Source organism: Rhea pennata, chromosome 7, assembly GCF_028389875.1.
Source record: "Rhea pennata isolate bPtePen1 chromosome 7, bPtePen1.pri, whole genome shotgun sequence".
NCBI classification, from domain to species: Eukaryota; Metazoa; Chordata; class Aves; order Rheiformes; family Rheidae; genus Rhea; species Rhea pennata.
The window spans coordinates 22,776,446-22,803,062 of record NC_084669.1 but is presented as its reverse complement, the minus strand read 5'-3'; the positions used below and the strand labels follow the sequence as shown (position 1 = coordinate 22,803,062).

The window sequence follows — 26,617 nt, the reverse complement described above, 5'->3', positions numbered from 1 at the left end:
GGTAAGTGGTAAGTGGAAACCGCAAGTTGGACTTTGCATTAGTCAGGTTAATATGTAACAGAAGAACAGAAACGTTACAAACCTGTATCTTTGAGAATGAGAAACAAGACAGGGCTTTCACTGGGCAAAGGTCAGAGCCAGCCTATTCATTACTCTAACAGATTATTTGTTCCTTCACAACAGTGAGGATAAACAAATATCTGCTACTAACAATCTTCTCTAAATCAGGCTAACAGATTATACTTGTGAGAAAAAGTCCAGAGAGAGAGAGAGTGAGCAAGCACTCTAGTTGCACTCAATCTGTGTTTACATGGAGGTCCTTTTACACAAATGAAATAACTTAGGAACTAATTTCTGAAGGTTTGATAAATTAGATAGGTTTTTATTCCATGTTACATACATGTTGGCATGACTAGCACAGCCACATGTGTGACAGTTCCAGCTGGAATGCCAAACTGGGGCCTCTGATTAAACCTTCACGACATTTCACAAACCAATGTTCAGAGCACAGAAGCTAGCTGATGCCTCAGCTGGCCATTACAGGCTGCAATTAAGTTATATCCCTCACTTGCCTTATTATCCAGTTCCCTGGAAGAATAGTGAAGACTTCCTCCCCTCCATCTGCACACCTTGTTCATGGTATAAAATGAGGCTTCCTGCTGATTCGGCTTTTGCATCCTTAAACATCTCTTCTCCCCTACTGGAGTCTCACACCTTCCATTCAAAGTGCTCCTTGGTCTTCCACACATCCTCACAGACCATCTCCATTCGCCCCTCCCAGTACCTTTAGCTCCCTCCAGCTGCTTTAAATGGAGATCATCAATTATCTGCAAACTGGCACCTCAGCTGCAGGAGCCACCAGGCGAGCCAACACAGAACAAAAACTGTAAGCTTTCCTAATGCAAATATTAGCTCATCTCCTCTCCCTAGGTGCCTGCTTTGTCAAACATGTTTGAGATGTGCTAACATGTTCAATGAGTTATTGAATGGTTCAATGAAGGGTGTCTAATGGACACAATATAAGCTTAATTCATTTAGGAAGCTATGGTAAAAAACAAACCAACCAACCCATACCCCTAGGACAAATGAGGCATTTATTTACCAAAATAATTTGCAGAAGTTAAAACAGAAACTACTAAAGTGGCTGTAACAAAGGCACATGTTTTCCCTTCCAAATAAAACCATAATTGACATCTTAAAAAAATTTAGGACTTCCACAGGAAGATTTTACAAAAATTTGGCAGTTTCTACCACTGATCACAGAAGTTAACTGAAAATGTAAAGCATGCTCATTTCCTTAATTCTTTATCAGAAGCTAAATCTACAAACATGGAATTATCACACAAGTTACATTGTAGAACATGTTAAAATCCACTGAAAGAATACAAACAATCTGAACAAGGTCTTAAAGAAAGTCAGTACAAAGAATTGGTATATGTATGTGATACCTCTGTAAGATCTGATGTCAGACATATGTTTGTCCTGTAAGACTACAGGCTATTTGCACATTAAAATACACATTCTGCATTGGAATCAGACGATTCTTCTAGGACCTTGAAGACACCCATTTTTTCCTTTTTAACTGTTTCAGAAGTTTTCATTTGATCTAGGACAAAAAATAATGATGAACAGTAATAGACGATCATCTGCAAACTTTCTGTTCAAGTACAGCAATACAGAGAGAAAAGTTCATCTGGTGGGGGGGAACATATTTTTGTTTCAATTAGATTTGAAAAGCAAGCTCATTGATAAAAACCATATTGATCATTTATAAACAGCAACTAAAAATTTGTGCTTAGAAGCTATTTCTCAATTGCACACTTTAAACATACACAAACCCCACAGCCAACACCTCAGACTAGATCTGAATGGAGATAGGCAGCTTTTAAGTCTGCCATACCAATTTTTTCTTCCTCAGAAGAAAACAATGCAGTAAGCCTTAGAGAGCGAAATCATCAGGAAAAAAACCACAAAGTAATAGCCCTGCTAGCTATGTTTTTTTTTTTTTTTTTCCCTCTCTCTCCAGGTATTATAAAATCTGCATCTTGTTTTCCAACCATTTGCAATCACTGTGTTGCCATCCCACTGAATATAAAGTTAAAAAGTAGTACTGTCCTTCTGTCAAATTTAGTTACGGTTTGTAGGAGGTAGGAGTTGGCATTTCAATTTCTGAAGCATTCACCACAGCTAATTGAAGCAAGTGTTCAGGATATAATGTTAGACTAATATTTCTTTCCCATTTTTTACAACAGTTTTAATACACTGATTCTGCTTACTATAACTAAGAAAATACGAATAAATCATTATAAAATGTGTTACACCCTAATACACAAGACAGATGGCACCTTTTCCAATCTGACAAATCAGGTTGTTTTAGAGACTGATGTTTCAGCCTGAACACGTAAAGACAGAGGTGAATCATATAAAATCAGTGCATCAAGAACCATTTTCAAGCAATAGTTAACTGAAATAAGAGCTTTTATAAAACCATTCCTTAGATAATCTAGGAGAAATTTTCAAGTACAAAGCTGTTCTTATCTCCTAAAGCAAATCAATTATTTAAGACTAGCTTTGAATTTCACTTGAAATTCTTTAATGACTGATTTTTCTTCATCTATGTTTTTATATTTATCTGTCCTGAAGATGCTGAAGGGAACAAAGCATATCAAGTCTAACGTTTAGAGAAACTGGATAAGAATTTTCTCCTTTCTCAGAGAAGTTAACACTCTTAATATCCTGCCCGGATCAAGAACGAGAATTTATGTAAGCAGACAGCCTAAAAAACTTTGGTTTTGATCCATTGACACAAGCCATGGTAATCCTGAAAAGCTCCATTTTTTTTTTTTCAAAAAGCGTTACTAGACTACATTTCAAGATGAAACAATTCTAGAAGTATTAAAATGTTTTTAAATAAACAAATTTGCTGAAATAAGTCATCTTATAAGGATAATTTCTGTTTTCGCCAATTACAGCAACATCTAAAGAAAGCTGCTTTGCAGAACAGCTCCTAATCTATGCTCACAAATACACATGATGTATGAATGTAGCTTTCTGGAATCTTTTCCAGTTTTATTATTTCCTCTTTGGCAGATCCAAGTGGAAATGTCAGTGTATGGACCAAAGGGTCTTTGTATATACAATACAGCTGCAGGGAAGTGAAACTATGACAGTTTTCTACATATAAAGACTCCAATGTCTCTGAAAGCTCTAATAAAGAAAATCTACTTATAAAATATGATTTAACAAGCAAAGAGAAAAATTGGATGAAAACTGCCACTTACCAATAAGATCACTTCTATCCAAGAGTAACTCTAGATCTTTATCACTGATTACTTTTTCTTTAGATCCTTTAACCTCTCTGTTGAAGAAGAAATAATCTCTTAATATAGATAACAGCCTATTACACAGAATATTGCACAGAAATCAGTTTTCTGCATAGCAGAATCCCCAGGACATTCTTTCCACTAAGATCTACGTATCACTTTAAGACAAGACAGACATCTTTTTGGCAGTGATTCGCAAGCAGAATGTTTTAAGTTTATGGCTTTAAAGAAAAAATGAAAATCCACATACCTCTCATAGTCTCTGGATTTCAGTAATTCTATTAATTCCTGAGGGTCCAGGCAGCTCTTTGATTGTGCTAGACCAGATTTGCCACCTTTAAATTGATCTATGTGGGAGGAAGGGAAAAAAAAGTATATAGAGGCAGAAACATTAAATTTTGTATATCAATACAACAATGCTGGATGCACAGAGAAAATTCTTGCACATCCAAACCAACTCCTTTAACTAATACTACATTTCACTGTTTTAGCCTTCAGCTAAACACAACTTAAGTTTTTATGCTAAATGATTTTAAAAAGTGCATGAAGAGTTTACATGCAGGCCTTCCACTTTCCTAGATGTAGTATGCAGAGAAACTGGTTGAAACACCAACTCAACATGTACACATGCATGCACAGAGCAGAAAAGCCATTAGTTCTACTTACAGCAAAAAACATTGCAAATAGAGTTAGATGGTAGATGTTGGAGTTTGCTCCCTTACAATGTAAGCTGGTTGAAACAAAGTAAGCAGCATTAACCATTATAAGATAAGAAATACGAGAAGTACGTTGTTTTCGTAGAATATACCTCAGTTTAATGGATTAGACAGACATGACTTAACACATCCAACTTGGGCTGGTGTCTCAAAGAGACTATGTTAACACTTATCTACACATGAATCTGGATGTCTGCCCAAATATCCAAGAAATAAAAGATTATCCTAAAGATAGATATGAACAAAGCCAAGCTCAGACATGCATATTCCAAGGAGACGGGCAAGTCTTGCAGTGTCCTGTGCTCAGAGACTCTCCTAAGCTGCTTCTGTTTTTATAAACACATGAACCCATTTTATTAGTGAGTTTTCCCTCACACTTTTCATTCTTTCTTCTATCTTAGTTTCAAACTTCCTCCCTTCCCCATCTCCCTCAAAGGACTATAAATGTTTCTCTGTGAAGTGCAAATCAGAGGCAAGTTCCAAAGGGGTTTGAGACAGAGGAGTCTCCTCTCCATTAACAACTCCTGCTGTGACCCACCAGATCCAGGTCATGTCATGCACTATTAGTGATACAGCCCCTTCCTCCTCCTCACTGGAATCAGAGTTTCACAAACCATATGGCACTGAATTAGTGCTGTGTAGATCTTGAGCTATAATACTAATGACATAGAGAAAACCCTATGAACATTTACCAACATAAAGAGAAGTTTACATGCATCATTTCATCTTAGTCTGACATCTATTAATTTAACTAAAGCCATGCTGGTTCTCATAGTTTCCTAGGCACATTTCTTGAATAAAAGAGAAAGAAAAGACAGAATGAGAAATCCGGTGCTCAGGTCCCAAAATCAAACTGTTCTGCAACACATTTCAGCTCCTAAGTATTTCTGCTGTATGTACTCTGTACAGTTAGACAATGCTGAAAGGCCTGATTTAGGCACATAAGTTTCATGATATCCCTTCCTCATTCACTACAAGAAAAGTACATTCCTTGTACTTCTGAGATACTCGAGATTACAAGATCCATTACATCACATTTACAAAATCACACAGTGAACCTAAGGGCTCCTGAAGGGGAACTACTTAGGCTGTAGGATTTGGATATGATTCATCAATAGTTAGCGAGAAAAATACTCAACTTAGAGCAAAACTGAAGGCATGACCCTTGCCATTTAGCTTCCTTTCTGTATACTGAATAGTTCTGGTTCCCATTATGTCAGTCACCTATTGTTTGAGCACATCCTGTTTTCTGTGCTGATCTTTCCACTTTAGTTTTATCTTCAAATTGGATCTTAAACAAATTCATATAAAATAAATGCTTCTCCTACTTAAAATGTTAATTAAAGCCCCTAGCAAAAAAAAAGAAGATTAATTTCTTGGCAGTCACACCAAGATAGAAGTGTCAAACAAGTTAAAGAAAAAGTTAGAACTAGGATAAAAGAGGAAAAGATCAGCCAACATCATTCAAAAATAGAGGCAACCCACAGTTTAAGCTCATGAAATAGTGGACTGTCCAGCAGCCAGAGTAACAAGCATGGCTTTTTGCTTCCTTTATGCCTCAAAATGCATTTTTTTTAATATAGGTATATAATGGGAAGTTCCTAAATTTCTTAACACTTAATATAAGGATAATTACTGTCAGAGACCTATATCAGATTTCCAGAATTTTTAAAGTGAGCTTAGTATTTGGGAAACACTACAATGAACTAATATTTGAATATGGCAAACAGAACAAGCTATAGAAGCAGGGCTGAACTTTCTATAGCACCAAACCAAAAAAAATTTACCCCAAAAGAGAAACTTCAGTGTCATCATTTTCTTACACTTTAAGTATGCCCAGCTAGATAATCAATAATGGAACAAGAACCACCACTGTGTTGCATGCAAAATAAAAGATTTTTCAATTCAGTGCTTGTTAGGTAATGGTTCCAAAAGGACTTTACTGTGGTTATCACAGAGTACTCAAACTCAGAAGGACAAGTGCATGCAGAATGCTGTAATTTTGTGCAGCAATTCCACAACTTTAGGATTTGCCATTTGGATCAAGTTCAGCAGAAACCTCCAGATACCAACTTTTAATAGTCTCTACTCATTCTACCAATTTTAGTAGACATGCTCTCTACTCAAGCAAGTTTGTCAGTGTAACAGGAAAGCCTATCTCCAAACTTAAAATCATGAAACTCAGCTCTAAATGCTATTGGCTAGGCATATTACTTCAAATGAAGAATTGTGATAAAATGTTACTGCTAGTAGTTTAGTATATCTGATTTTCCCTTTATCTTCTGGATCATTTAATTTGATTTAAAAAAAATAATCATTTAAAAAAAAAGAAAGAATCAAGTTAGACTCGTCATCTATCTCTAGCCTAGACATTTTCCTTCTTGGAAGCCTAAAAACATTAGAGTTGAACAAACTGTCACCTTGCTGACAAGCTATCGAAGAGCCCAGAGTTCTATTCTCTTACAGCCTGGTTTCACTTTTTTTTCCCCCAGGTGCCATCACCCTTTTTTTTTTCTGCCTACTAGTAAAAAATAGCCATAACATGCTGATCCTAGAAATACAAGTGCTCTTCCTTCATTTCTGAAGGAGTAACCTGTAACATGTTAAAGAATGCACTTAGGAGGGTGATACTATGTAGCTACTTTTTGGAAAGATAAAGCTATTTGCATTTAAGAAGAAATAATAGAGAGTCTCAAACAGAGCAGTAAGTTCTGTCTTGGGATTTAAAGAAGAAATAATTTTTTTAAAAAATAGGAAGTCATAAAGAGAAAAATACTAACTTTTGTGTATAATCAGCTTCTCCAGCTTCCTCTTGGCAGCAGCTCTCTCCACAATCTTCTGATCAATAGTATTTGCTGTCACAAGACGATATACAACCACTGGCTTTGTCTGGCCAATTCTGTGACATCTGTCTTGGGCCTGCAAATCTGACTGAGGGTTCTGAGTAGATTAAAAAAAAAGTTAATAATGCAGCTAACTTAGCTTATTTAAGAACAGTTCCACAGGGAGAATTTTTAGTCAGTGAGCTCCAATGGTCAGACAGAGCTGAAGCAAATAGCTGAGAAGCTATGGTATAACCCTGCTCCACAGCTACTTGTGTTTTAAACTAGTCCGTGCTGAGCTCTGCTGCTGTGGCTACATAGGGGTAACTCAACTAGCTTGGCTGCTTCAGTGCTACATGATGCAGCTTAACAGATGGACATCTGCATTAAAAATTTATCTGAGGTTGTTAGCTCTTTTTTGTAGGAGGAAAGGAAATGGATTTTTTTTTTCCAGTACCATTCTGAAAGTTCTTTCAGCTTTGCTAAAAGTAAATACAATTATTCAACCAGCAGAGCTGTATATTTAAAAGAAAGTGAAGAGGCATACATCCTCAGACGTCCTCTCCATACTTGTTTTCTTCTTGGCTTTCTCCACACTTGCAAGTACAGCAGGATCCCAGCTAGCTAAAACATGGATGGCAACTCACAGGAAGAAATCTGAAGGCCTGGTGCTAACAACACAGCTGTTGGAATTGGGGAACTTTCAGAGTACCAGCAGCTTTCAAACTTTTAATAAGATGAAAGAAGGAAATGCATCTCCATGAGTAACAAAAAACCCTCCTGCTTTTGGTATAATTCAGAGGACAAACAAACTGGCCTTGCAGAGCAGCTTACCTTTGTTTTGGATAAAACTAGGACATTTTCACCCTGAGTTGTACAGTTAATATAAAACCTGTTTGCATACATAGCTTATACTGTCATCATGCAGTGTTTCATTAAAGTAAATTACAGAAGTGATCTATACCATAATGGTTAATAAATGCTTATTAAAAGCAGCGAAGAGAAAGCATTTCATTGTAAGTGTCATGAGGTAAAACACTATCAACATACCCAGTCACTATCGTAGATGATAACGGTATCTGCTGCAGTTAGGTTAATGCCTAAGCCTCCAGCTCTTGTACTCACTAAGAATAGGAAGACTTCAGGGTCTGTATTAAATTGATGAATCTGGAAGAAAATGTATTTATTATGAAACAGCAGGCAGATCAAACAATGTAGCAAGTGTTTTATTTAAAAAGGAACAAAAAAAAAAACTTTTGTTTAAAGATTAAAAAGAACACAAATACAATATAAAACATGTTGTCAGAGGTCAAAGCTTTAAGAAACATTGCATGCCTATGGGACAGGACAAGACCATGACGTGAAGTAACTGTATATTCTTATCTGATTCTGGTCAATGAACTGTCCAGAAAGGAGACTACAACAACAACATATGGTCCAAATCACATGCATCTCCAAATAGTCTACCATCCAATGATATTTTCTTCTCCAAAGCAAGCACAGTCTTGCCTAAATACATATCCACTTCTTGACACAAGCAGCAATCTAAAAAAAACCAGCAGCCAACTTGACTATTACTTTCAATCACACTATATACCTTTTCCTTTTACATGAAAACCTGGGCGTAACTTTCTGGCCTCCTGCTTACCATCTAAGCCTGCTTTCACTGCAAGGTGCTCCCAACTGTCAGCACAGTTCCTAACTGGTATTGTAGACCTGGTAGGTCCTAGCTTGCTTTGACTACCCTCATGCTGTCAGAAGATTGGAAGATTACAGTAATTTTCAGGATTTTGACCACAACAATAAGAGAAACCATCACCCCACTGCCAGCCTGAAGCAGCTATCCAAGTGCTCTGCAAACCTCAGCTCCTCTGGGCTTGCCTGGACACTAGCATCTCCACCACTGACAGCAGGTCATGAAGCTGGGAAGAGCCTTGCTGGACTTCAGCTGGTGACCTGGAAAAGTTCTCTCAGCCAGCATCCATACCATGCTATGGTAGGTACAGAAGCAGGGGACAGAGAGGAAAAAGAAACAAATTAGGCAGCTAGTGCTACCCTCTTGAAAGCTTGCTGCATTTATCCCTTGTTCTCATAGTTTGCTGGAGGTATACTTCAGTTTCTGTGCAGTGGATTTTGCTTTTTTTTTATTGTAATAAAGACATTAAGACTGTTAGGGCCTGGACATTGTCTGTATTCTCTACTATCTCTTATTTAATAAAATTCTAGCATTCTGTTCAGCCACTTGTTCATACAGATGACATGAAGAGGGGAACTGCAGCCAAGCCAAAATGTTTTAGCTTTAAAAAAACATAACAGGCAAAAAAGATATGTTTAATATGGATAAATTGATGAACTGACAAAAGCCAGAGAAGAAGAAGAAAGCCCTAGTTGACCTGCTTCGTCATAAAAGGTACATGTGCAATTTGTAACCAAAGAACAGATCGAGGCAACACCTCACAGTTTACAAGATGTTTACATGCAAGTGCTTGTTACTGTTTCTGTATCTGGTATAGGCTGGAACACATTGCACCTTTAAATTTCTCATTTAATCCCTTGCACCTGCTGTGCTTACTAAGAATCTCTCTAGTTGTGTGCACGATGAATCTGCCTGCGTACAGGTTTCCTTCTCTGCCAAAATAAATAATCTCCACTAGTTTCAAAGTATTTTGCAGTCTGCAAAAGCTGACACCCAAGTGAGCTGAAGGACAGCACTGCCTTATTCCTCTAAGGCATCTTTTGCTGGACACATGTGATTATTTCAAACTGTAACAAGCATGCAAGAAAGACTATACCCCACCAAATCCATGTGCTCTGTTGGGCTAAAAATTACAGGTATCCCAATAGGTACACAAGACTATTTCCTAGGAAGTCTACTCTATCTGGCATTAGACTTGCAGTACTTTCCCACAGATGTTTGCATTGCATCCTAGATTCTGTAAACAATACGGGCAAATTGGGATTAGCATCTGTTACAATGCTGATATATTATGCATAGCACATCTGGACTACAGAATGTGTGAACAGCCATCACTCTAGGCAGACCACAAGATGCTGGTTAGTAACACACTTCACTACCACAGTATTTCTGAGCAGTAAACATTAAAAAATGTAGCAAGGATGTTGGTCAACATACATGGCTTCTGCACATTAAAGACTAAATGCTGTGACAGTGTCACAGGAACAGGAAGAAATTTTACTAAACAGGCTCAAAGGGCAGGTGCATCTACTTACATTTTCTTCTCTCTCTGAGTAGGACATAGAGCCATCCAATCGACTAAATTTGAAGTCTCGCAGATAGCAGTAATCCATCAAAATGTCCAACATCATAGTCATTTGTGAAAATAACAAGACCTACAAAACCAGGAAGATTCTTTAGCATCATTTTTTGATCATAAGCAGGTATCTATGCAAAAAAAAACCCAAAACGCCCACAAAAAATCCCCACACCCAACCCACCCCACTATCCATACATAAATTTACCTTATGGCCTCTCTTTTTCAATTCTGGAAGCATCCGGTCCAAAAGTAGAAACTTGCCCGAATTCTTTACTAGATCTTCATCAACCTTAGAAGAATATGGTAGGGGGAAAGGGGGCATGTTGTATATTAAGAGGGAAGGACTCAGAGGTTTTCAGCACTCAGATGCACCAACAAAAGCTGGCTGAAAGTGTTTTACAGAAACGAGCTGTACCATCCTTTTTTATTTTTAAAAAATAAAAGCTGTAACACAGGAAACAACACCTGTTTTAGCAAAATAAGTTTAATCAAGATGAAATTAAAATCAAATTCATCATTTTATATGTGTAGATCTTTAAAAAAGAAAATAGTTTTCATGACATTTCTGAAAGGAGAAACCTTAATGATTTTTATTTTTTTTGACAATGGAACAGCACAGCTGTTTCCTTCCCAGCTTCTAGCAGTTGTAACTAATGCGCGAGGTTTCCATCTGCTGGAAATAAACAGCACTATCTAAACAAGATGCACATCAGCCAAGGAGCAAAAACTGACAGAGCAAATTCTTCATCTTCTTCCTTACACCCTTCTCTTGTTTAAGACAATTTCTTACACCTGATTTCTGCTGTGGGCTAAGAGCAAAGATGCAGAAACACTTTGTGGCTGAACCCTAAGCAAGTCACCTCACTAAATTCTAATCAATCTTCCCAAACAGGTGCTAGCTCCTGTACATTGCGTCAACTGTCCAGAAATCAGCATTTTATATATATTAACTAATCTCACCTCCTCATCCAGATTGGGTTATCGGCCCCCCCTTTTTTCCAAAAATCACACTGATTTTCTATTGAAAAACTTTCGACAGTTTACTCCTGAGTGCAGCTGAGTTTGTTGTTGCTCACTGAACCAGAAATGTGACTATATGGGCCTGCAAAGCTACATTTAGAATGAGCAAGCACCTTTAACTTCTCCTTAAGCAGTTTGTCAAAAAAAAAAAAAAAAAAAAAAAAAACCCAAAACTCAGTTAAATCTTAAAGCTCTTGAACAGCAATGATTCTTTCAATCTGAATTGCTTCACAGTTTGCTATATTGTTAATCGCTTTGTGTAAAGGAAGCTATCACCTGGCCCCCACTGGCCCTCGGGATATGTGATACACTTACTCTGCATTCCCTTTCAAGCAGGGGGGGACCAGATCCTGTGCCCTCCGAGTTGAGCATTTTGTTGTACATATCTGCCCTGGAACACCTTACATGTACAAGCTATTGCCCTACATTCTGCAGTGTGTACAGTCCAAATCACAAGCAGTTCACCAAGGTCAATGTTTTGGTTTTGAAACCTTGTCTTTGTGAATGGAACTTAGGGCAGACCCTAAAACAGCTCTTGAATCAGCTTTAATCAACAGCCTTGCTCCCAGCAGACAAGTGCCTACATAATGAGAAACAGCATCACTAGTGCAAAGACTACAAGGGCACAGAGTCTGCACTGCTCCCTGCAGCTGCTGCTGCAGAAAGCTTCAAATAATGATTCAATTACACTGCCGGAATTTAATATAGAGGCTTGTCCCGAAAACATTGACAACGTAATTCTTCACTGTTGTCAGCTTGGTCTACTATGTCTAATGCCTAGAGTAATTCTTCTGGAAATGCTTTAAAAATACATACCTTGAATTGCTGCGTAGCAGGGTCCAGTGGATATTCAATAAGATAAGGGTGATTACAGCATTTTCTTAGTAACATCATAATGTTCTGCAGTTTAAGGTTCACTTCTGAATCCATGGGAATGCTCACTTCTACCACTGGCCTTGAAAAGACATATCATCATATTAGTACAGAAAGGCATCACTTATCTGTTACAGATACTGGAAAAAAAAAATCATGTGGAGTGCCAAGTTCCCTCAAAATCCTTCACAGTTAATAAGGCTGTTAGAGCCTTATTAGAAGAGTAAGGCTCTAACAAGAAGAGTTTGTCACGATTGGTTTAAAATACAAAAAGGTAGCAATTAGTAAGCACAAGTCAGGAAAAAAAAAACAACTTGTCCTAGTCATCTAGCAGAAAAAGAAAGAGAGTCCCCTCTACCAACAAATGGTCAGAATTCCTGCAGAATGCATAAACTACTTCAAAATCAGCTTTCTCCTATCCTGGAGGCCTTAAAGAAGTCAGGAATAATCAAGTCCCTTAAGTTCCAATGCCCAATGGGACTTGCACCTACATTACAATTAAAAACAAGCCAGTACTGTCACCTGACTAGACACTCAGTCTAGGCCAGTCTTAAAAGGAGCCAGTACTAAGTATGCTCTCTAGCAGCTCTGGTTTCAGAGCCTACCACTAACATTAAAAGTACTGAAAAGTCCTATTAGTAAATAACTAAAAATGATTTTCTCCTATCATAACCAAACCTCATGCAATCCAGAAACAATCATTTTATCTAATCCTGATCCTCAAAATTAATTGCATAGTCCTTGACCCAAGAGAACCACAATCCTACGTATTCATTCAGAATCACAATCCTAGGACAAACTCAGTCCTTATCACTAGAAGCCACTCACTCCCACCTTACGGCTCCTGCACAACCCAGCAGTTAGTGTAGCTGTCCAGGCCCTCCAGCCCTGAAACAGACCCTTACTCTGACAGCGGCCAGAAATTATGACACAGCTACCAAGAGGAGATTAACCATGGCAAAAACTCTTCACCTCCAGCATAAACTCTGGTTCCCGGAACAGAACTTTTCTCTAACCTTTAATCAACAGCAAGGCAACCTCTAACTAGGGACAGCCACACATTTTTCACTGGTCTCATTTTAGCCACGTGTACAATCTGCAGGATTCTGCAAAAAATGCAGTTTTTTAGCTCCTCCACATCTAAGCACTGTCTGCAACTTAAGGGATCCATGCATGCCACTGAAGTAACACAAGCATGTATATATATATATATATATATATCATTATCAGTTCTTGAAGAGAACACGGGACTAAAATAAAATCAAGCAAGATAAATACATTTCTTCAACCTTGAAGCTTAATCTCAATCCCAGTTTTCCTTTGCCCAAAGGGTTTCCAACCAATTTAGAGCCAAAAAATAGACTACATAAAAGACCCTACGTGAACATGACTCTAAGTTCCTCAGTCCTGAATCTCAAATGCTGATCTTAATCTGCAGCAAGTGGACCAATACCTGTCACCAAACTAACTCTAACCTTGCTGAGCATTTGGGTTCCAGGCCTCAGTTTAGGCCTACTTCTCCCTTTCTCCCACCTCAGTACTGAGCAAAGAAACTACTTCTGCCTCTCCTCCAGTCTTAAGCCCAAACTTTGCTTCAAGTGTTCCTGAGGCATTTCCCCAAAACTTAACTCTAATTAGCACACCAGCATTATCCCTTGTCCTGCCTTGAGCCAAAGATAGAGCCACAAACATAGCCAATTGTTAAAGACAAAAGGCTTACCTGAACCTTGCAAAGCTTGCAATACCTAGCCACAACTTAAGTTCATCAGTTCCTTGTCCTCACTGCTAAGCCTACTCAGGACCTAAGATTATCAATAATTTCAACTGACCAAAAAGATGAAACAGTTCTTCCTCTGCTGGCACCCAACACCATCTTAGACTTTCAGGCTTTGGTGGAACCATTAATAAGCAGTGTTCTTCACTGTTTCATGTCCCAAGACCCCATCAGAATTACTTTTCACACTGGCACAGTTTAGTTATCTAAGTTTTAGCAATCATACTATGACCACAAGACCTACTTAAGACCGTTACTAAAACCATTTCTTGGAAAAAGAGACTTGAGAGCCAATTTTAATGCTGGATTCTGCAAAGGCCACAGGAGGTCTGTAGCAAATAGAATCAAATGTCTTATCATTAACTCCACTATTGTTAATGAGGCAGCGAGTTACGGTACAAGCTCATCATTGCTATCACAAAATAGCAAATTTTAGGGAAAGGTAAAGCAAGAAAGTTTAAAGCCACAAGAACAGTGCATCATAAAATGCTTGCCATTCTTAATAAATTCTGATAAGTAAAGTTCTGGAAGCAAGTTGAAATAAAAGGGATATATTTAGTATTTGAAAAATATTATCTTTTAGGGCACCTCTCTCTTTCCACTTCCTCTTGCATTTTGCTGATCAATTTTTCCAAGTCATCAGGTGAATCATTATGTACTTCACAATAATCAACCTGCTTTCGACTGCGGCGTTTTGGTCGGCCTGTAGGACTCAATTCAACTACTTCTTCCTGCAGGAAATAACATTGCTATCAGCAGCAGATAGTTTCAGATAAAATACCTATGCTGATCCAAGAATTCTCAATATTGCAAAAAGGTCTCAACGACACGCACTGTCCAGTTCTGAGATTCAGTAGCTGTAAATGTGGCTATGTATAAGAAGTGGCCCACAACCTAAAGCTCCAAAATTGTAGAATTTGAAAGCTTCTGCTTGATTTGTGAGAGCTGCATGAGCACCTTACTGATGTTTTACCAGAAACTGTCAGTCTATTGAAAACTGTCTTTTTTCCCCTGACCTAAGGCCAGCCAAAAAGCAGCTGTTCACACTCGCATATTACCTAGTTCTGTGCACACTGAGATCTGTCACAATAATTACCACTGAAATAATTAATAAAAGGGTTACACACAAAATTTAAGCAAAAAGTAGTTCTGGTTTCACCAGCAACGAAATATCTATGTATTTTTGCTCATAAACTATTAATATCAAGTACATTTCTATCATTTGTTTCCGCAGATACCTCATTATTCCCAAGCAGCTTCCTAATAGTGCGGTTTACAATGGCAGTATAGAAAGTTTCTTGCTTCTTTGCCAGTGGTGCATATACCACGACTTCTCGTTTAGGAGGAACCTCAAGAGCAACATCAGATTTCAGTCTTCTCAGTAAGAAAGGTGTCAGAATCTGAAATGTTGAATGTGTTATAATTACTCAAAGCTCCTAACAGGGCTAGTTTTAGAGCAAAGGGTCTACAGGTACAGTGCTATTTTAACAATCTAGACTTGGAGATTTGATCTTCAGAGTTCAATATTTCATTTTTAAAATGGACTCATACTCAAAAGGTTTTACATGTATATTGGTAACAGACAGGTTTAAACAATCCATCCACTGACATTTTAAAAGTATTTTGAAGTCTTTATTAAAGGTGCAGCAGTAACTACATAAAATCACTTTAATAAAAATGATTTAAAAAGTCTATTTTTATGAAATAGCTCTGTTCTGTTCACTACATTTCTTAAATCATTTTGCTGCAAGAGTAGGTCCTGACAAACTGTTAACTGCAACACAGAACAAATTTTTGTCAACAATTATGTCTGAGATACAATTTCTATCTTTCACCATCAGCTTAAAGTGGGAAAAAAAGTTCTCTAAGCATTGACTTTCCTTAGCCAAAAAGAAATTAATAATTTGATTTTGCTTTTGAAAACAGGTAAATTATACAACTAGTTTTTCAAAGTTTTATGTCCACTATCTCAAAGTTACCCAAGTTCCCTCAGTTAACTATCAACAAAATAAATATACCAATTTTGTCTCTTGCAAAAAGTAAAAAGCAAATGCAATTAACTTTGACTCAGCTCAGCTCAGATCCAAGAACAAAAATGAGGTATTACCAAAAAGGTATGTTGTTCTTTTCAGCATTTACATATGCTGACAAAGATTGAACAAAACCCCAAGGCAAAAGAACTCTGAAGTGCTACAATAAAAGCCTCAGACTCGGAAGTCAGCTCTACAAACAAGATTTCAACATGGTTCATAACAAGGGCCAGTGTTAGAAGCAAATCATGAAAAACAATACAAAGAGTAATGAAAAACCTGATGCAGCATATGCAAGATGTTTTGCTCCCTTTCTTTAGCAATAATATCTTCGGCAGTTTCTGTAATGCTGGTAATATCAAACCAGGATTCAAAGCTATAAAAACAGAGCAAGAAAGAAAAAAAGGAATAGCTTACTTAAAGCTATTATTCTTTGTGACTTATGTATCCTATTCTTCTCTTATCCTGTGATTTAAAAAACAAACAAAAAAAAAAAATCCCAAACTACACTTGTATGCATCATATCTGTTCTTTATGCACAAGATGTTTCTGAAATAGTCTGTCTATGCAGAGGCTAAGATTTTAAACTGATCAATAAAACTAGAAGTATTAATTGGAATATTCATTAAGCTCTGTTGTATGCATTATAATCTTTATTGTTTTCCAAATATAGATTGAATTAAAAATTGTTCTGACCTTACTTTTCCACCTGACCTCTAGCTACTGCTTTCAAAAAGCATAGGTCTCCCATGGGGCCTCTCTGTTAGCCTCACACAGATGTCTCCAATAACCTTACAGAGTCTCAAACAGCAGTTATGATTAGACAGCTACATCCTCCCTCAATGCTTAGTGCTAGCTCAGAGTTAAATTTCCACTATTCAAGCACAGAGTTGACACTTCATTTCTGGAGAACCACACGTGTTAAGAGGGGAAGACAATGCCTCTACCACAAAAGAAAAACCATACCAAGTTAAAGCCAGACAATAAACAATTCTTTAAGTGCTAATACAAGTTTAATACTTAAAGAATCACAACAATGCCCAAGGAGAAAAAAGGGCATGGATCTTCCAACAGACTGCAACCTACCTTTTCAAATCATCAAATACATCTGGCAACAGAAAGTTAAGCAAGGACCATAGTTCTGCCAAGTTGTTTTGCAGGGGAGTACCAGTCAAAAGGAGTTTATTGTCTGCATTAAATCGTTTTAGTTCTCTGATAAGACGGCAGTTCATATTTTTAATCCTGTGACCTTCATCCACTATCAGATACTTCCAGAAGCAGTGCTGCAAAATAAAGGATAAATAATTGATCATTCCATCAAGATGTATACCAGATGAGTGGCACCAACAATTAAGAACCTGATGCTTCTCATTAAAAAGACTATTTAGTGTTCTTTCTCTTTGCCAGACTAGAATAGATTAATCCAAATATTTTATACCATACATTTGCTTGGTGTGAATGCATTTAGGAAGTTGAGATGATTATGGTACTGTCACTTTGTGATCCATTTAAAATTTCACTTTATGGAGACAGGGATTTTGCAGGATTTCCCTATCAACTACTCAGTGTTCCTGAACAGCATTCTTGCACTGTTTTGCAGCTTACACTCTACAAAAATACTCAGAGATGGAGTATTTGAAACTTATATTAAAATGCAAACACAAAAAGGTACCGCATCAGCAACTCTTCTTCTTCAGTAGTCAGTAAATGCTGTACAGGAAAACCTGTCCTCAATGAAATAACCACTCCAATGTCAACCAACACACTAAGTACAGCTTTTACTCCACCGCCCTCCTCCCTCCCAAACCAAAACAGAAACAAACGAACAACAACAAAAAAAACACATAGGTTTTGTTCTACCTACTGAGAAGCAGTGAAAAGAAAATACGTGCTCTAATTATCTTTTCACTTCACTTTTTGGATGATGTGTTCTATTTTAAGAACTTCTTAAGCATAAAAATCTAGAGCCACTGCTACCAAGGAAACAGCACAGAAAACCTGAATGTTAATATAAGTGCTGTAGTATCACACTGGATAGGCAGCAAGCAGTCTTTTATTGCATTCAAAAGCATTACTATTAATAGTGGTGAGACAGTCCACCTATCACATGATTTTCAGGAGAATTTAGGTACCTGTAGGGCATTTCTGTCTCGCATGGCTATTTCAAATGAAGTAACGACAACAGGATGAATTTGTAGAGATCCTTGACGTCCGTGAATTTTACGAACCAGTTTACGACGTTCCTGCTGAGCTCCATGATACAGCATTAATGGAATCTAAAAGAAATGAAACTTAGAAGTCACATCAATTAAGCTCATGTAAAGTTGCAAAATCGAATGGATGATAGGAGAGAAAGTTAGTTTACTTACAAGAAGATTGTAAATATATAGCAAGCGAAGGCATAGTTTGTAGCAACGACATAAATAACTACAATTAAACTGGTCTTTGAAACAGGAAAAAAATTTCAAGGTAAAAAAAAATTAGAGTAAGAATTAAATAATTTGCTCTTTTAGACACAAGGAAGAAATGAAAAGCCTTAACTTTTTTTTACCTCTGGAGTAAATCTCTTGAATTCAGACATCCAGTTTGGAAGAGTAGACAGGGGACCACATACTAAGAAGGGACCAGGGACTCCTCGCTCCACCATCAGTGCTATTGTTGCAATGCATTGGATTGTCTTCCCCAGCCCCATTTCATCAGCTAAAATGCCATTGATACCATTTTCCCAAAGCATCTGGGCACACAGAGAAAGATATGTAAATGCAGAAGATCCAAAACACATTAGCAACATCAGACACCTGCAGCAACTTTCTCTAACAGGCACACATTAAATGAGAAAGATTTCTCCATTGTCAAAATAAAAGCATCTAGTTAAACACAAGACATTCTTATGTAGGTGTACATGCTTCTAGTCAGTTAAGTGTCTGACTAGAAGGCAAAAAGTGAGAATAGTATCAAAGGGAAATATAAGAATTTGCATTATATCAAAAAACACTTCAACAGCAAGTACAGTTCATACTGCCCAAATTTTAACTCATCCCAGCTCCAAAGAATTCCCCTTACTTTCCTCCCACATAAATCAAGTTATTGTGTTTGTGAAGTTTCAGTTACATCTATCCAAATAGCTTCTGTTGGCACAGCCACTTTACCATAGGAAAAATCCCAGGATGAGCAAGTTTAGTAGTGTTCACTTGTGAAATGAATCTAAGCCTGTTAAAAGGATACACCCACTGGGGCGGAGGGAGTGGAGGGAATGGACAGACAGACAGACATGGAACTGGTACCAGAATGCAAGTTAGTTGCCTGGCTACTACAATTAAAGAGGAAAGCTGTTCACTGTTCTAATTTGGTTTGAAAGCAAAGACAGGACAAAATTGAATACATATATGTGCATTTTTTAAATGTCAAGTTTCTTTAGCTTTTGTTTTCAAATGCTAAAGACAAAGCATTTTAAAAACACTGTATTGGTATCACCAGCCACAGAAACTATTATCCATGCCAGACTTGCAAGGTAGTGAGTCTTTAAACATGTGTAGTGCTAGGTATTCAAATCTTCAAGAGAGGAAAACAGACTCAATGATGCACAGAACTACTGTTTTTAGAAAGTTCTTGTAAGGAAGGGCTGAAAAGATAGCTGACTTGAACAAGAAAAAAGACACAGAGAGTAAAGACACAGAAATCAACCAGTAAGTCTAAAGAAAACTCTTACAAAACTAAATATCCTTCCCACCCTGTAACTTTGCACCTGCTGCTTGACAATTTTGTTTCACAACATTCAATTCTTATGTCATGAGAAACCATGAAAAAAACTGTCTATTCCTTCTTCACCTCCCTTGTACTAGCTATTAACAGATTCCTGCTGGTTCCTCCTCTCCATTTCTCTGTCTCCAGTCAGTGACTGGGATTAAACATTTAATCTATTGCTCCATACCCTGAGCCACTCCATGCCTTCCACTTGGTACCACCTCATTACACCTCCAGTAAAAATCTTTGGCTGCTGAAAAGGCACTGGCTGTCCATTAAATTTCCGTACTGGATCAAGGAATTGCTTGGCACTGTGTCGTACAGCTTGACACAATCTATCTTTAATGACACTATTTGAGTCTCCATTTTTTTGTAAGTCCTCTGGACACAGGTTGTCAGAAGAGCTTTCATCCTAGAGAAGGAAGTTCAAAGAATACATGATAAGTAGCACACATATCAAAGTTCAGCTAAGACACATTCCTACAAGATGTTCCAGAAGCATGTGCTGTACTTTTGGCAATTTTGCAGCAGTTATTTACTGTGCAATGAGGTACGACAGCCCCTGATACACAGACTTTTTGGAACAACAAATCAAGAGCAGAATTTCTTTTCAGGAATGATACTGCTTTATAGCAAATACCAATTCACATAATTTCAATGCCGTAGGTATATTCTTTACCCCTTTGAAACTGAAGAGTAGCGATAAGTTACTGAAGTGATTACGCTTATGGTCTTCTACCAATAAAAGCAAATATACAAAATCCGGCATGCAAAAGCTGGCATTTAATGCCAATATTTCTACTCTATAAGTGAATTCTAGAGCGTTAGAAAATAGCTCATACTGTGTTCTTGCAGTTCTTAAGTTACAGCATGTACAAAAAAAAGAAGCTACAACCTTTTTTTCGCTGTGTTTGAATGCTTAAAACAGGGTATATCATAAGTAAGGTCTCAAACTAACACAAACTTAGTAAACCGCTGTTTCCTTTATTTACCAAACCACATATGTTCTGTAAGTATAACCCACTCCAAGCCAGTTAAAAACAAACAAAAAAAAGTTTTACTCAAGATATCTGAAAATAAATATTTAAGTGCATTTTGCATCACTTTTTTGCAACTTCTAATTCAAGATTTCAATATCTAGCAAAGAGCTGTTCATTTACAGGAAAAGTTTAAAGATACACTATTAAGTATAAAAAGCCTTTCCTTCCTCAGGGCTTAACACATTTAAGCTGCATTAACATATGCCAACATACCTGATTTTCCACTTTACTTTTTTTTGCCACTGATAGGATTTCCTGAAAACAAAGATAAAAAAAAAAAAAAAAAAAAAAAAACATACTTATGTGCTTTTCAACGTTAAAGGCTATTATAATTTGCATTTCAGGAGGATCTTGAAATTCTAATTGAAAACTCTGGACATACTTTAAGTGACTTTCCAAACAATATCATTAATCAGACAAGTGACTCTAAACAAAGGCTACACATCACCAAACATACTCCAATTACAAAGACTATCTTCTGGAGATGTACTGCCTTCAGAACTTGCCATCCCAAATACTTGAAAAGAGAAAATAAATGGAACCCTATGGGTCTTAAAACATTTTCCTTTATGTAGATCCTTGTTGAAAGACAAACATATGATCTCCCACAACCACATATGAAAATTTACTGCTCCAAAAAACACAGATGTGTCAGCAATGAACTATCTTATCAGTTAAAATTGGTGTTACAAAAATCCAAACAAGTCCATTTACAGTTATGGCCTACCTCTTTAGACATAATTTCTGAGATGTTATATGTTCCATCTTCTCTCCCTCTCTTCTTTTTTGCAGCTGTAGGATAACATTTGAGATTATACAGCGTGTTAAAGTGTCAAGTGTTAAAGAAACTAAAACAACAGTACTGACAAAAACAAATCCTAATACATTACCTGACTTCTCCTCTTTGCTATCAGCTGGATTCTGACCCTAAAAATAAATATATGGAAAAGGTTCATCACATCTCTAAATAGGATGATACAGATGGAAGGAAAATGCAATTAGGCTCATGCTGTTATCTTTTTGAAACCTTTTTGAAATACTTTAACAATTAAAGAGTTTATAAAATTATAACAAAAATAGTTCCTACTTCCAAACCAAAAAAAAAGCCCTCACAACAAATGCAAATCATTTCCTCGAATCAAAATAGGTCAGAAAAAGTCTCCTTAAAAAGACAGCCATGTTTTGAGATTTTTTAAGCATTTCTAAAGAGTCTTACCATTAAAAATAAATATAGTACAAGGATAGATCAGTAAGCCAAAAGACAGGCGAATTTCAACTTGTTTAGTTTACCTACCCTGACCAGGATGATCAAATTGACGTGGTAATTTGTCAGACTTATTTAGAAAGAATTTTGATGAAATAGCTAGTTAATCTTACCTTGGAGGATTTTAACAACATCTCTCTCTTTTTTTCTAACTTCTCTTTCCTTTTCTGCTCCTAAAGAAAAGAAAAACCACTTACATTTCTTATCTTCAAGAAACACCCACAAGAGAACCATTCATTACAGAAACAATGACAGATTGCTTTATTAATGTAGCATTGCGCATACTCTATGGACATGACATGTTTTTGCAATCCCACTAAAAACCTTCATTCTGACATTGTTTAAAATCATAAAGCAAGATTTGGGCAAAGAGTATAATTGCTCTGAAGTACTTGTCAGTGAATATTTTAAACACTTTCAGAGAAATACATCAATTCAGAAAAGACTTCAGCAAAAAATATTGCCAACAGCACACTATTTAAGAACATATTTATTGCAGTTGTTTTGCATGCATGCAACATCCATTTAATTTCTATGTGTTACTGCTTGTGCTTTGCTTAGAAGAGAAAGCGACATAAGTAGTCTATAATGCCTTTAATGATGAAGTGTTTTCATGTCCTTATTTTAATTGCATCTACTACATTTACTTGCTGAAAGCAACAGTATCTCAGAAAACAACACCAACAAAAAAGCAGGTCTTGGTATTTATCAGATGGAGCAATAAAAGACTTAATATTGAATTAGGCGCTATCAATGCAGTAATCATGAATTTGAGCCAATACTTAAAACTAGAAAAATATTTTGGAAAAAAGTTCACGCAGTCTGTCAATGTCACTTTCTTGATAAGGTCATGGACTTCCTGAGATTGCTCATGTCCCTCTCAAACTCTTACAGCTTGCCCATATAGGGACAGTTAAGAAAGTAAAGATTAAGCTAGCTCATGAACTCAGCAGCTCATGGATTTAAAAACAAACAAACAAACCAAAAAAATACACACACACATTGAATCATTTTACAAAAGCTCTTATTTGGGAGCAACATGGCTTCAGACCATAGCAACTTAGTAAGTTGCTTGAGGGAGTCCTACATCATCATCCTGAAGACAAGCCTCATCCTCAGCCTTTGGTAATGAGCACAACAGGCTGCATCGCTCCTACTTGCTACACCTTGTCTTCTTCTATCATCCTTCCAGGTTTTCTATTTTCTTTAAACTTTGTTTCTTATTTAAAGCATTTTTATTTTCTCTCCAAGCCAAAAGAACTGTAAACCCATCAGTGCTATCTTCATGTTGTGATTTTTCGATTAGAAGTCACGCTTATAGGAAGTATAAGACAAATTCTGAGTATTAGGTACAGCATCACTGCCCTCCTGGACAGGACCTTTAATAGATTTTCATGTTATTGTTGTGAGCCTAAAAGAATTAATTCAGTTCAAACAACTGCATGGCAAAAAACAAACAGAGGCAACAGAAATATACCTATGACTACAGACAAGAACACACCTACCTCTAGTTGTTGCTGTTCCATTTTGGTAAGCAAAAACTTGGAATAGATGTTACTTTTTTCAAGTAAGTGTTGAAGCCTCTTATAACGCATTTCACTTGACTCCCTGTCCCAAGAAGTGCGGGCCTGGCCAACAGGAAAAGATATTAAGTAACTAAAGATGCTTCAGTGTTAATGCTTTTAAAATAATAAAAGGATCTTCCACATGATAACTACAATGGTCTCGCACATATACAAGCATTCCCCTTCCAGTCATAGTATTCCAGTGATTTGTGAGTATAACATACATATCTCTGAAGTGCTGTGAAGCAAGTGCAACTCGGGACTGGATTCACTCACATATGTAAACAAGAGCTCTGCTATTTACCCGCTTCCAGTGCTGTAGTGCAAGGGATTCAAAGGCTCAATGCATCTAAACTCAGATTTATAGATTCAGACTAAAAAGTGATTTAAGTTTATCTGGAGCCTGCAAGATTAAGAAGAAATCTATCTAGCAATTTTAATATAGTTTCCAAAGTACTACAAAGAGACAGCTCCATCTTTTTATTACAGCTTTTCACCCTGGGCAACTCATTTAGACAACTGCAAAAGTCATTATGACTAATTTACAGTTGGTCAACTCAATTCCCAATACAAAAATGCAAGCTTCTACTTGCTTGGCTTACAAAAACCCCACAGGTACTTGAATGAATGCTGTTATCTTTCTATTAAAAAAAAAGTAACATCTGTAGAAGAATTACAGTAAAACTGCAATTAAGGATTTGCAAATTGCTCTTTAAAACTCAAATTGTGACTCCTCAAGAAGTAAAATAGCATTCACCCTCTAGCAAAAAGCACTGCCTGCTAGACTGATATTAAACAAGTGAAAAGGGGCAAATTAGCATCTCCAAGAGAAACACCAGAACAGCAAGATGCAGAGCTTTACAAGATGCCTATCTGTGCCACAATCTTCAGAAAAAAAACACTGGGGGAAGGGCACATTGAGAGAGAAAGGCAAGAGAATTTTCGCAAGCCAAATAAGAGTGGCGGGGGGGGGGGGGGGGGGGGAGGGATGTTAGTTGAATAGTGACACAGAAAAGAAGAAAAATAATTTCTCTCTACCAGAAAACACATCTTTATTTTCACAAAATAGTTCTCAAGATCATCCTTACCAAATAGCAGAAGTCACCTTAGCTATCTGCATATTCTTTTAGGATGGGAAGTTCTAGCCCCACCAGTTATTTGTGGACTAGGCTGTGTCCTTGTGATTCTCCACAATGCTTTTATTTGTTTGTGCTTGTTGCAGTTTTCTTCCTTCAGATGCAAAGTACCTGAGCTCAGGAAGACCAATCTTTTCTGGCAAAGCCAAAAGAGAACCTAATTAAAACTAAGCTACTTCATTCAGCTAATTGTTATTGTTCACATTTTGCTACACTGAACTATAGCTCCCTTCCAATAGTTAGTCAGTCAGAAGGATTTTCCCCTTGACTGAGAAGACTTCAAGAGAGAAACCAGAAAACTCAGAACAAACAGTTTAAACTCCTACAATTTGACTCAAGCTCCAAACATCATTTTTCCCCCATTATATAAAGTAGGTCAAAAATCTGTCATTCTCCACCAGTTTACATTCTCATGTATTTGTATGGTGGTATTCTGCCTCTAGCCTAGAGAAAGGACAAATGATCTCTTTGTTGAATTATAGTACAAATCACCTGGCAGGGGGTTCACAGAAGTGACAAGCAGGAAAAACAAAACAAAACAAAACAAAAAAAAGCAACAGAAGCTTCAAGAAAATGGACAGTTCCCTTGATGCCAGTAGCCTGGATTTTGTGACAGAAGTAAGCTCCCCTGGCTGACTGGTTCCCGAGTGCACAGAACAACAGAGCAATGCCCTTGATGGAGGGGAGATACTGAAGAAATAGGAAGAACACACAAAAAAAATGAAGCAGGTCTGTCACATTATAGCATTTTTAAAGTGGATGGTTGTAAAATTAAGTTCTACATCCTCTTCTCTGTATTTCCTGTGGGATGAGATATATTTGCTCTAAAGCAGGATTTTCCTCCCTACCCGTTGAAAGCATTTTCTTCAGATTTCTCACTAGAAGTCAAATCAAGGACTATTTAAGGAGAAGTTCAAATAGGCTCTGTCAAGAGCTACTGATTGCAAGAAACAAGACTGTGAGACCTCCGAGAGAATACAGTATTATTTTCTAACTGCAATATTGAAAAATACTGCAGTGTAAATGTATACCTTATCAATTAGTTCCATTGCTGTCTATTATGCCTTCAGAAAATATGTCTATTTTTAACATGTTATTCTCCTGTGGGCTGAATAAAAACCTACTGATTTAACAGGGAAAAGAGAAATAAGAGATGCATTCTGAAAGGCAGAGGAAAGAAAATAAAAAGCCTGATTTCTCAAGTGTTTTGATTAACAGCGTTAGTTGTTTAGAAATCAATTTTCCAAAAAGCATTTACGATGAGAGGTCCTTCATACTTATAAGATTTTACATTTCAGGCATAAGAAAGCATATTTCAAGTATTCTGACACCTTGATAACTTGTATCAGCAAGATGAAATCACCGCAGAACTCTAGAAGCATCAGGTTTTCAACGCACCCTCTCTCCAGCAGATTTTCTGCTTAGTGCCACCAGCATGTGAGAACAGGAGGCTGCACCAGGAAAGGGCCCAGAGAGGCCGGGCCGGCTCCGGGGAGGGTCGAGGGGTACTCGCGGGAGCGCCACGGAGCACGCCGCCGGGCGGCGCTCGCCTGCGCGCTTGTTTCTCAGCAAAACAAGCAGCGCGGGGCGGGAAAGAGACGTTACGGGCACACGCAGGAAACACGGCCGAGCCACCCCCGCGATTAACGCCTCAGCTGCAGAGCCGGGAGCCCGGCGGCCGCGGAGCACCGGCGCCGGGCGCGACCCCCGGCCCGGCGGGGCTGGAGCCGCCCCAGCGGCCGTTACGGGCGGGGGAGGGGGCAGCCCCGGCGCTCACCTTCTCCAGCATCTGCCGCTCCTTCTCCCGCCCCGCCGCCTCCAGCTGCTGCTCCTCCGCCAGCATGGCCGGGGTGATCACCGCCGCCTCCGCCTGCTCCCCCATCTCCGCGCCCGGCGGCTCTGCAACGCACACGCGCTCGATGACTGGGGCGCCGGCCCGGCCCGGCCCGGCCCGGCCCCGCCGCCGCCCCGGCCCCGGCCCCGGCCCCGCCGCCGCCCGCTCACCGCCGCTGCTGGCCGCGCTCCGCGCCGGCAT

General features: G+C 38.0%; 1 protein-coding gene across 1 annotated transcript; it reads right to left on the bottom strand.

Annotated features, from left to right (window-relative positions):
• Nucleotides 1-360: 360 nt before the first annotated feature.
• On the bottom strand, nucleotides 361-26,617 carry HELLS (helicase, lymphoid specific). Its single transcript, XM_062579854.1, has 22 exons — nucleotides 26,587-26,617; nucleotides 26,360-26,481; nucleotides 23,387-23,509; nucleotides 21,995-22,054; nucleotides 21,508-21,544; nucleotides 21,345-21,409; nucleotides 20,831-20,872; nucleotides 19,765-19,989; nucleotides 18,385-18,567; nucleotides 17,966-18,109; nucleotides 16,920-17,116; nucleotides 16,113-16,209; nucleotides 15,042-15,203; nucleotides 14,392-14,534; nucleotides 11,973-12,111; nucleotides 10,342-10,425; nucleotides 10,093-10,212; nucleotides 7,912-8,028; nucleotides 6,820-6,979; nucleotides 3,574-3,670; nucleotides 3,282-3,358; nucleotides 361-1,606 (listed from the first exon to the last, which is right to left on the bottom strand). The coding sequence occupies exons 1-22, from the start codon at nucleotides 26,615-26,617 to the stop codon at nucleotides 1,509-1,511; spliced, it is 2,523 nt and encodes an 840-aa protein (XP_062435838.1). The 3' UTR covers nucleotides 361-1,508.

What these genes read in the sequence shown, in the direction of transcription:
- HELLS (XM_062579854.1), bottom strand. Translation starts at nt 26,617, where the DNA reads ATGCCGGCGCGGAGCGCGGCCAGCAGCGGCG. An exon ending in TCTTGCATATGCTGCATCAG is followed by an intron (nt 15,204 to 16,112) that starts GTTTTTCATTAC and finishes TCAACATTTCAG; the next exon opens with ATTCTGACACCTTTCTTACT. An exon ending in ACTCAGAGAGAGAAGAAAAT is followed by an intron (nt 8,029 to 10,092) that starts GTAAGTAGATGC and finishes ATTTTCTTCCAG; the next exon opens with ATTCATCAATTTAATACAGA.